Source organism: Agelaius tricolor, unplaced genomic scaffold, assembly GCF_023055355.1.
Source record: "Agelaius tricolor isolate 1412-34295 unplaced genomic scaffold, bAgeTri1.0.p SCAF_2, whole genome shotgun sequence".
NCBI classification, from domain to species: Eukaryota; Metazoa; Chordata; class Aves; order Passeriformes; family Icteridae; genus Agelaius; species Agelaius tricolor.
This window is the reverse complement of record NW_027269262.1, coordinates 28,788,272-28,800,389: the sequence shown is the minus strand read 5'-3', so window position 1 is coordinate 28,800,389 and position 12,118 is coordinate 28,788,272. Positions and strand designations below refer to the sequence as shown.

General features: G+C 39.3%; 1 protein-coding gene across 6 annotated transcripts in view; it reads right to left on the bottom strand.

Moving 5' to 3' along the window:
* The window catches only part of FHOD3 (formin homology 2 domain containing 3), a 375,803-nt gene that overhangs the window by 143,680 nt on the left and 220,005 nt on the right, over nt 1-12,118 (bottom strand). For all 6 annotated transcript variants that reach the window (XM_071454950.1, XM_071454935.1, XM_071454930.1 and 3 more), the window contains exon 6: nt 8,444-8,538. In XM_071454950.1, coding sequence (XP_071311051.1) covers nt 8,444-8,538 — 95 coding nt within the window. The remainder of the gene's footprint in view (nt 1-8,443; nt 8,539-12,118) is intronic.

Sequence of the window (12,118 nt, the reverse complement as noted above, 5' to 3'; positions counted from 1 at the left end):
AATAAGTAAAAATTAACCATAATGCCCTTTCTCTAACAGTCATAAAATCCCAGAATGTTAACACCTACTCAAGAATGCAAAAGGCTGGCCACCTCCTTTCTTCTATGAGTGCAGGAGTCTTCTCAGCATCACCACTGCAACCCCTCCATCCCCATATGCTGCTTTCTACTGGCAGAATAACCAAAAAGCTCTGCCAGAAATTCAAGACACTCAACTAAGTCTCAGGAGATCTGGATGCCAGGTTTGTTTCTTACACTGGTCTCACCACACAGTTCAGATGAGGTACTGGTACTTTGTGGAAACATCCATTCACTATGGTGCATTTTCACAGAACCACAGGATATTCTGAATTGGAAAGGACCCAGCAGGATCATGAAGTCTATCTCTTAAATGAATGGCCCATTCAAGGATGGAACCCACAGCCTTGGTGCTATTAGAACTGTGCTGTAACCAACTGAGCCATTCTCAGGGCATTTTCTTATGTTTCATAGTGATCTATCTCCTGTACCACACATGCCACTGATATGGTCCTGTCAGTGAAGGCAAGAAGGAATGACTGAGCACAGAGGGTATTTGCCAGCATTACAGGACATTTTGCAAATGATTATTTTAACTATTAAATAGATTAAGAAAACTGTATCACTTGACCTTCACTAAAGTTCTGAGCTAACAAATTTGAGTTTGGTGACATTTCAATGACTGTGCACCAGAAGAAGTTTCCCTGCTGCTTCAGTTAAACTTTCTAATAGCCTACTTTCTAATGCCTTCTGCCAAGCACCACAGCCACTGTCATAAAAGATAATCACTATAACACCTAAGAGCAGCAACACCAGAAAATGGGAAACTCTGGAAACTGAAGCATTATGCACCAGAGTTCATGAAACAGTGTTCCCAGAAAAGGTGCAGACACAGCTGCTTATTTTTATTTTAAAACACTCCTGAAAATGCAGCTTATTAAACTCCTGAGTTAGGATTATTGATATTTCTACCCTGAAAAATGATAACACAGCTGTCCCAAAAGGTTTGTCATAATGACCACAGTGCTTTATACTGGCCAAGTTGATTTCTGCATTTAGATATGCATAAAGTTCTCATATGTATACTATACCATAAGCCTGGATTATAACTAGCATCTTTTTATCCATCGAGCAACTCTTATAATTCTTCATTCTGTTTCATCTGAAAATTTAATTTTTCTATTTCTTTTGGTTAGGCAATTGATTTTATTGTCAAAGACATTTCCCACTGGCGGTTTCAAGCATGCTGGAATAAGTAGGCTCCATTTTCTTTAGTCTCAGTCCCCAATACAGACAAACTTTCCAATTGCACCTTCTCCTTTCACTGTAGCGCTGGACATAATGCTTGTTAGAAAACACTAGGAGCTAATATCAGATATAGATGTTATAATAAGAGTAATTAATTATCAAATGTATATATATATTAATAGCTAGGGTGTGAAGCACAGCACTTTGTTCACACACGTGAATGGTAACAGGTCTGTGACACTGAACTACTGTAGTGAGGGAGACCAAGGCAATCCTAAAAGCTAGTACTCACTTTAGGGTTGCTTTTCAGTTTTAACCCCACCTAATTCTAGTATAACTCTTGCTTTTTATCTCTCTTCTTGCCTTTCCTTCACAACCAGAAATCTGTACATCTGCATAGATGCATGGTATTTTCTGGGAATAGTTGGACATATTTCACTCATCTCTAACCCGACACTTTCTTAAACAGTTTTGAACAGATGAGACTGAGTGAAAAGTTGTGTCTGAGCATTGGCTACATTGTTGGCAGTTAATCATTACATTTTCTCATTCCCCACTTCAAACGAGTTGAAATCAGATCTCTGATATCTTGTGAGGGAACTGTGTGTTTTCTAGTATCTCCTTAATCTACAAGAGTTCCTTTTGACCACAGAAAAATGTGTATTCATCCCTTCAAAACACTCGTAAGGGAATGCAACAGATGGAGTTACAGGAATAGTTAGTGCTGCAGGACTCCACTACTTTTATGTTTGATGGAAGGACTTTGAAATCTACCTACAAATATGTTTGGTAAAGAGCAGCAGCATTCACAGCAGTCTGTCTGCTGAGTTGGAGAGACCAAAGCAAGTGCTTAACACAGTCTGTGCTGGCTAGTGTATCCTATTCCAAGTTTATTGCAACATCCTGATCCTTATCTTCAAAGCACTAATTAAATGCAATTCAAAATAAACTCAGTTCATGCAACTGAGTGCTGATCCAGTTTCTGAGTGAAAGAGGAAGAAAGCTCTCTGATAGCCTGGGTGAGCATAGGCTCAAGACCTCAAGAAGTAGGAAATAGGGAAGTTCCAGTCAAGCCAGGATTTCATTTCTCCCTCCCATATCCATTTTCATAACAACAGATCAATGGCCAAATGCACAGCAGATTAACTATAAGAGGCAGCTGCTAAGCTGAGATGAATGTTCAGGGTTTCAGTAAACTCAAAGCAGTTGTACCTGTTCACCACAACCCAACATCTCGAGTGCGGGGCAGCCCATGGGTGAGACTGCAATAATTTTAGGTTTTGAGGAGAGATCTCAGTTTTGCTCTGAACATTTCTAGGAAGCAAAGGAACCAGAAAGCCTGTAAGACTGGTACCCAGCTAACATTTCTACTTGGTCGAGGCCTGAAAACAGAACAAAACCAGAGGCTTGCCAGAGTTGTGGCTGAAGTTAAGAGAGAAATGATCCAATCTAAACAGTCTGTGCTTAAGTTGTATGGGGCATCTCATTTGTCAGAAGCTGCAGGAAGGTTTGTTAACCATCAGGGTAGCAGATTGGGAAGAAAACACATAAAATTGATCACAGCAGGTCTCCAAGCTGTGTGATTTTTCCTGGATTCTTAATTCTTTTAACTAGCCAGAGTTCCTAGATCACCTTCCAAACACGTTGAGAATAAAGCATAGGACAGTTCTACAGCACAGGCTCTTGCTCACAAAAGTCAGGCATATGAATAGACCATCTATATGCACAGTTATTTTTCAAAGTATACAGCCATAAAATTCAATGAGATGCAAATACTTAGTATTTCCAAGATTCTTAACAAGAGAGCATACCATCCAGGTTGGCAGTGATTTCATTCAACATGCTTTGGGGTTAGGTAGTACTAGTACTATTTTTTTGATTTTATTCATATCTGTTAAGACCCTTAGAATTGTAACCTTGTCCATTACTACAAACCAATTTTTGATATTTATTTGGAGACCCACTTTAAAATCCAGTTGCATAAGATTGGGTGAGAAATTTCTTGAGGAAAAGATCAAATTATGGAATTCTCAACTTTGCTTCTGTCTTCGGTGTAGCACATGTATAAATGACTTGTGAAATGGACACTAATTTAGTCAAGCTTTTTGACTGAGTATCTACCTCTACATACCTTAAATGATTCATCTGTGTAAAAAAAAAATTAGGGTTTTTTGTGAATATTATTTCTCTCAAAATTCTCATGAAATGACTACCAAGCACAGCCATGCTTTAATCTGCCCATGGCACATTGCAGAAAAGGCAGCCCCAAATGGACTTGTTTGAAGCCAGGTTGAAAGGGCCCTGAGAAACTTGGTCTAGTGGAAGGTGCTTCTGCATGTGGCAGGGGGAGCCTGGAATTAAATTATCCTTACTAACCCTCCCAACGCAAACCAGTTCTATGGTTCTATGATTCTGTGACTTTCCTTTTGCAATCAACAAATTTACCCACTAAAATGACATTGTTCTATCTGAATGTGTCGGGTTTTGTTTTTCCTTTTGCTTTGAAATAGGTTTTTTTTATTCTTTCTGAAAGAATTACCTCTTTAAACATTCAGAAAGTCATTTCTTCAATACCAAAGCAAGCAAAAGGTTCACACAAGGCACAAGGAACAACTTGATAGTTAAAGTTTGTAGTTAACTTTGTAATCTAGGACTCAGACAGAAGCAAAGTAGGAAAAAAAATTAAAACAATATGTGAGATAGGAATCTTTAATCAACCTCGTTGTATCAGCCTGGGCCCAGCATTCCACCCTGTCTTCTGAGGTTACCCAGCACCACTTTGAAAATGGATTATTTTCCACTGAAAACAATGCCAAAAAGGGGCTTTAGCTCCCCTGGGGAAAATTAGAACAGCCTGGATCATCAAATGGGAAAAAATAATCATTATCAGGAGCAGTAAAAAACAGGGGGAAAGAAAAGGTGAAACTAAACTCAGATTTTGGACCACTTTATGCCTTAGAAGTGGCTTTGAAAACCAAGATGGATTGGCAAAAGCTTGTGAGTTTGTGATGCAAAGAAATATTTGCTTCTCTAGATAAAGAGATATAGAAAAGATAGAGAGAAGCTCCTATGCTTTTTCCAAGATGTTTGGTCCAGAAATGTACTTTTCTAAACAGTCAATAGCTAGTCCTAGAGGACCTAAAGCACAGATACACTAAAAATATTGTACACCTTCTCTTACTAGGTCAGAGGAATTACCAACACATATGAAAGATTTTATGTGTGTGTGTGTGTATATATATATATATATATATATATATATATATATATATAACATTATACATGCCTACAGATCAGAAATATATTCTATGGACTTAATATGGCTTAATACATACACGTCTTTAACTTGGTGTCCTTTCTTTTGGGTAAGAGAAATTTTCCTAGAGCTATTGCCATTTACCTACCAGTGATCAACCAAAGAGCTCCAGTGCCAGCTGCCAGCATAAAAAAGCCCATTTACAACCAGCCTAAGTATATTTGCAATACAACACAAAAACTAAATTCCAACTGCCGGAGTAGTAAGACCTAGGTGGCAGAAACACTGAGAAAGTGGTGAAATATCATCTCCCAGGCACCGTGAGGTTGAAACATGAGTGCTACAGCACATGGCCAGTTAAGGCATTCATGACAGGTTAGTTAAAAAAAAAAAAAATAAAAAAAAAAATTAAGGAGCAATTCTGAAAGAACTGTTAACTAACATTCAATTAACTTCTAGTTTTGTCTTCTAAGAATAAAGCTCTCTTGCACAAATGTCCCATGCTAGCACCAAATGCTAAAAGAAAACTTGGTTAACACCAATACTTCCTATTTACATAATTTGCAGCTTATATAAGATGGTTAGAGCCTTGGCCCTGCTATAGTCCTCTTTTGCATGCCTGCAGCAGCTCACTGCTGACCTCAGTTATGTATTAAAGCTATCTGGAAGCCAACAGCATGTAATCATACACCCATAATTGAGTACATACTTGAATGCTTTGTCAAACAGGGAACCACTGATGAATTGCTGCCCATATAACTAATGATGAAATAATAGTAATGTGCATTTACATTGGGATTATGCTGCCAATGTTTTATGCCAGGGATGTATCAGCCACTGATGACTGGAAAGCAGCCTACAGGCAGCCTATGAAAGCCCACTGCCACACACTGGTGTGGTCATTTATGGTTGGACACAACTTGCAAAGAACCAGCAGTGGGCCTAAGAGTCTGGGAAGTGCCAGTAATGCTCTTATCTCCACATAATATCACTAAGCAATGGTACTGCTACCATCACGCTTCCAACCTAGTGCCTATATAATACCAATCTGCAACCAAAGGCTCTTTCTGTGCCATAGCAAACAAGTCATCTAAGATTAAGTTTGTTCCTGCTTTTCAGTTCTTCACCCTGACACAGCTGGTGCCTCTGAACTGGTACAATGACAACAGTGCCAGTGCACTCACACCACTGGAATTCTAACTGCCTCCCTAATAACTTTATTCAGAGCAAACAGATAACAGCACTAAAATTATCAACAACTTCTGATAACCCTGCTAGCATTCATTGATGCTCAGCAGGGTAAAACTACAGCAGAATTAGCAATAGTAAGGAATATAATGGCAAAAATCCGGGGAGGCTTTCAATAAATTGCTTAGAGTCGTTCTTTCACACTAATTTAAACTTTTATTTCTCACATTTCCCCCCATCTTTATACAGAAGTATTGCTGGGTGCATAAGGTGATCTTGGAGCTGGGTACCAAAATCAGAGCTGTTGCAGTGCTGAGCATGCCAGCCCCTGAGGTGCTCTGCTGAACCTGTGTGATGCAACGATCCACTGCTCAAAGTGAGCAAGGGTGACAGAGCCAGCAGCCCCTTGCAAACAGAGCAGAGTAAGCAACAGTGAAGGGGCAAAACCACTACAGATTTTGATAAAACAATAAAAAATATCTGTGGAATAGATTCAACAACCTCCACTGCTAAGTATATTAAACCCAGTCAGAGCTTTTGAGAAGGCAAGAAACCATGTGTCACAGCTGTGGCAGCTGAATAACTATATTCCTCCTGCATCCTATTAGAGGGATTTGTCCCAAGACTTAATTGGCAGTTTCACTATTCCTTTTACGCTCAGCAATGTTAACGTATTTTTCAGCATCTTTGCTGTGGAAAAGGCACCAGCATAGCAGGGCTGAAAATCAGACTGTAGGTGCATTGCAAATTCCAGGGCTTCATTTTTCACAGAAAGTCAAAACGACCTTTAAGTGAATAAAGCAGTTATCCCACCACACTGACAGTAAGCCTGCCATACCTTCGGTCAACTTCTGGCACACAGACAGGGACTTAGATCTCCTCCAAGACAGTCAAAGAATAATGAAAAAGCAACTTTGATGCTACCTGAAACCAAACTATTCAAAGTACATTGCCTGCATTCCTCAGCTACAGGCACTGAGCCAGGACATGGAGATAATCATTCAGCCTGGCAATGGGGGAGGGAGAAAGGAGCTTAAGGACCCAAGAGCTGAAGTACTCAGAGCAAGAAAATCTAGAAAGAATTTAATCTGCAAGGTAGCAATACAGTCATGTTTCTTTCCCATTCCATTCCCATTATGTGCTTAAGAGAATTAAAATAGTCACGGACATGGCAGTATTTTTGTTGCTTTTTTGCTCCTTTATCTGTTCCATAGAAAATGTAGGTTTATATATGAAGCAAATGGTTTCTCTCTCATCTCACACTGCTTTTCCAGGGAATGGCAATGTCCCCTGTTTCAGAAGGACAAATGGCTCAGAGCAATACCTAGACAACACTGGAACATTTCACACTGGGGGAAAAGTTTCTCCTTATCTTTTCCCAGTCATGAAGCCTGCCCTTTAAGCCTGAGATTTGATAACCATAATTAATTACTTTTATTTATCTACCAATATAAGTATGTCGACCCAATATAAATCAGTTCTTCCAGTACTGCAACATCTGTTCTTTGACTTGACAATCTGCTGCAGCAGTGAAGTTTACACTTTGTAGAAAAATTCTAGTTAAAAAAGGACTCCTGGGATATCGAGCTCTTCCCCCTTGTGTTATGAGAGCTATCAGAGGAAAAGGGGAACCAGAAGCCTCTCCATGTCAGTACAGTATGCAACAGCAACTTTCTGTGACTCAGACACTCAAAACATTCCTGGAAATTTCTTAGTAACTATAACTATGGATTCAATTCCACCAGCTATGGCAACTTTTGAGTTGTAAAGAACTAGCATACTCTGTTCTAGCTATTGTGTCATACATATCTATCTATGTACAGGTCTGCATGGTAAGCGCAGCAGCAGCCCCTGGCAGGCCTTAATAAGCTTCCTTAAGCTCATTAAGAGCCAACAGGCTGGAGCAGGGTACATTTGTGGGTTTACCTATCCTATGGCCCCTCAGAACAGCATGTCAGTAGAACCTGTGTTCTGCTTGCTTTTCAAATTCCAGCAAAGATGGCCTTAAATGTAGACTGTGCACTATATAAATCACTATTCCACTGGAGAAGACCTACCCAAGCTACATATATTCCAGCTTTCAGCTTTTGTCTCAATATGTGGGGACCAGAAAGAATACCCCATAGGCAGGTACCAGACTTTGCCTTCAAGGGCTCTCCAGGCAAAAGAAGACTTGACATTAAGAAACATTTCTTTGCTGAGAGGGTGGAAGAGGCTTACTGGAGAGTTGGGCAAAGTCTCAAACCTGTCAGTGTGTCAGAAGTATTTGGACAATGACCTTCATAAAGTGAAGCTGTCGGGCATTTGGTCTAGATGATTGTTGTAGGTAACTTCCAATTGAACTTGTGCATTCTAGTTTAAGAAGAGGTCACTCTGAACTGTCCTCTCCCAGTGCTCAGCAGAGGTGAGCAATGCAGAATGGTGAGTAGAGTGGTTCCAAAAAATGCCTTGGGAACTGCAACTACAAAACCAAAAAAATATTCTCCATGGTCAAATGCAATGGCAGCACAGACAGTCATGAGGGCATCTTTGCTTTTAAGAGCAGAGTATGTGCTGACAAAAGAGTATAAAACAGTAGAAAAGAAGTAACAGCTCAGTGTGACCTGATTTCCACATAAAATATTATGGAATGTTTTAGAGCCTAACACACAGTCTATTTATACCCTAAAAGCATGAAAAAATGCATTAAAAGAACACCAAAACTATATAAAATGAGAATATTTGAGAGTCTTACCTTTGAGCCAATAAGCGTGTACAGCCATTGGATGGTTTCATTATGATTTATCACTCCATTCATGCCATCGACATAAAGCATTATCTGGCCCAAGGCTATTGCAAAAAAAAGAGAAAATATAATTAGAGCTGGTGAACACTTCTTATAATTCTAAGCATTGCTGACAATTTTCTCTGAGCAGGGTTTACCAGAAAAGTGGGGAGCTCAATTAATGAAAGATATATTGGGCAAGATTGTGCTGGATGAAATCCTGGGAAACTGCACAAACTTTAATGACTTATTCTGAAAATATAACTGTGAATTTCATCCAGAGACAAGCCCAAACACTTGTTCTTTCCTAGAAGATGCCGTATTTTATGCTCCCCAAATCTGCAAGCAGTACTTTACACACTGCTTACTGTCACAATGGTTCCTTCAGCTACAGTGTTTTTTTATATTATGAGCCAAGACTTTGACCATTTGTTTCAGCACCATATATAATGTTTGGAATTACTATATTTGGATTGACAGTTTCAGTGAATTCCAGTGATATGAAATTAAAGCTGGACAATTAACATCAATAAGGACTATTGACTATCAACTATTCACTACTGCACAGTGCTTTCTTGAAAAGAAGTTTTACATTTTATTGAGAAAATACGACAAAGCAAAGCATGGTTTTAGCAACGAAGCATCTTTATTAATTTATCCTAAGGCTTTTACAACAGCATTAAAAAATATACTAGTAAAATATTTCATAACAGTAATTTCATAGTGTGCAATTGTGATAATATGAGATTTTCAAGAGACAACAGCTATTAAATCTTTTCTGACTGATAAGGACAGACATTTTTTGTAAGGATTATGAAAAGTGAATTAGTTCAATTCATCTATGATCTTCAAAAGTTTCCACTGTTAGATCTTCTGCTTTATAGCAGGAGATCAAAGCACAGTGGGATGAAAAAGAAATCCCCGATGTAACACCTTTTAGCACAGCCTGTTGGCATAACAACTCAATTATTTAATGCACAGCCTGATGAGCCCCTAGAACACTGCTTTATGGGGGAAAAAAAGGAAAAAAAAACACCCACAGGGTGAGGAAAATTATGACACTATTAATCTTCCAAACACATTCTGAATGTTTGCTAACTTTTGCAAGTTGCAAGTTGTGTGCAGTGCAATGTTATTTACCTTGAGGGCAGATTTTCAAAGACATGAATGCCAGGCAAGCACTTCAGTACCCCTACAGCCAAAGAGCTAACAGTCATTTTTGCACCATCTCCTCCTTTTCCCTTTGGTCTAGTTGGTCAATTTATGGTTAAAAACCTGAGGTACTATTTTTACATTCTTTATCTAATCTGTCACACGAAGCTAGAAGGAAAGCCACACTCAGTGAACGCCACACAATCGATGAAGACTGAGAAAAAGCTAGCAAGAGAGCTCTGGCACAGAGATAACACATCTCCTAGGCAGGCATTGCCACTGGAGTATGCCAGGCACACTCTGCTCCTCCTCTCCAGGAAGCAATCACTCAGCACTCTCTGAAGACATGTCTCTCAGGTGAATAAAATCAGGCAGGAGGGACATAGGCCCAAGTGTTATGGTAAAATAAAAGATGTAAGTCAGCCAGTAAAAAGAGATACAAATTACACTGCCTGAATAAATGGCTGCTTTGAAGCATTTCATTGCAGGTAGAGGAAATGCTACTATCCCAGCAGTAATCAGAGAAAGTTCTTAATTCTTGTTTTTACTTCCTTTCAATGCTAAAAAGATTTGGCACTGGATCAGGATGAGATCCAGTCATGATAAGGTCAACAAATCCATTTTTTTCCCCTTGCAAATTCTTTGGTTGGGGGTGAAGTGCTTTAATTTGAATTTGAAGCAAATCTGAAACAAATTTAAGTCTTGGAGCATGTTTTCCAAATTAATATAGAAATCAAAGACAGCAAAAAGTTTGCTTTAAAAAACATGCACACAATACAAAATGACTCCACTGCTTATACTTAAGACTAATTAGACAGGAAGGCTAAGTGAGATCTGGCATGCATTTGTTCTCAGCCTCTTAGATGTGACTCTTTATAACAGCAATATGTTAAGGGAAATTAGTAGATCTTAGAAAGAAGACAAAAAACGTTTTAGAGATTCTTAAAAACACAAGAAAAAACCACTCCCATTGCTGCTTGAACTACTGGCCAATAAGTTTCACAGGGCAAGGAATTACAAACAACGCCATGAAATAACCAAGATGTAAACAGTTATGTGTCCACATCCAAGTCACATCTCCAGTAGTTATCTGCCACACATTAAGCTTTCAGCTGCTGCCAAACCTTGGTGTGGATCTTCATACTGCTATTTCCTGTCTTCAGGGGTCAGAAAAATGAGACAAGATGGGTATTGTTGAGGAGAAATCTATTTTCATTAAGAGGTAGAGTAAGATAAGGAGAATCTGTACTTTGTACAAAGCTGAAGCCCCATAAATTCTTAAGAAAAGAAGCCCAGAAAAAGACCTAAAAGGAGGAGAATGATGGTTTTCATACCCATCAAGTTTCTGTGCTGAGCAAGAACAGGTATTTCCTTTACCATAACCACACCACACAGCCAAAATGGAAGACACCACCAAAACCACCAGTGTAGGAGCAGGCTGGAAGTCCTTGGGGCCTTCCAGGGCTTGGGTATGGCTGAGTAAGACACAGCAGTTTGGCACTAAATGGAGACTGACTGAGGACATTTTACATTCTTTGAAGCTTTTCTACCCAACTTCTATCTCACCTCCAAGCCCACAACCATAATCTGCCAAAATGGCTGTGGCTGAAGCACAAGCTCCATGGATCCAGCATGCCCACACATCCACCACCAACATCCAGGGCCCCAAGAAGGGAGGGCAGCCTCATCTGCAAGGCAGCTAGAAGGCCAATCTAGTCCACAATAATTTAAATTCACATTTGTCTGTGCCTTTAACCAAACTTTTTTTTTTTCCTTCTTTACCAAAAAATGAGGATGCTATTTAATCCATTTAATCCTATCCCTCAGCTAACTGGAATTCTTTTTGGAAGTATATCAACAACCTACTTCTATTAGGAAAGTTTACTATTGTGCAACAAGGGGCTGGGAGAGGGGAGTTTAAATACGAAGCAGACCTAATTTGGAATTTCTTTGTTCCCACTACCCTTGTCAAGCCCTTAATCTTATGTGAAAGTAGTGTGTGACTTTACCCATAGCTATTTTCAAGTGGAAAATTGATGGATTTCTTAGGAAAGGCTTAGGCTAGAAAAGGACAGACAAGCCAGAAAGCTCAGAGATTTCTGTGAAATAAGAGGTTTAAGAAAGCCTCTAAAAACTTGCCAATGTTGGCACTGATACTCTCCTGGGATATAAAGTTTACAGGACCAAAGAGGAAAAGCTCTAGCACAAAACATCATCACAATGAACATCACTTTAACTTAAAGTCTCTTTATCCCACCAAACTGGGAAAAGTTTCAAAGCTGCTCCTTGCCCAGGCATGCACCTGCTTCTCTAGTGTTCTCTGCTTCTATTTTACCACAAGACTGACTTAGAGAAAACAAAATGACTGAATGAGCAGAAAACCTATTTTCTTACAATTTCCCATGAGTCAAACCCCTTCTCATCATGTCAAGAATTATGGCAGGGATGCATTTTGTGATTGCATTTGTTTCCATCAGAATAAGCAAAATGTAC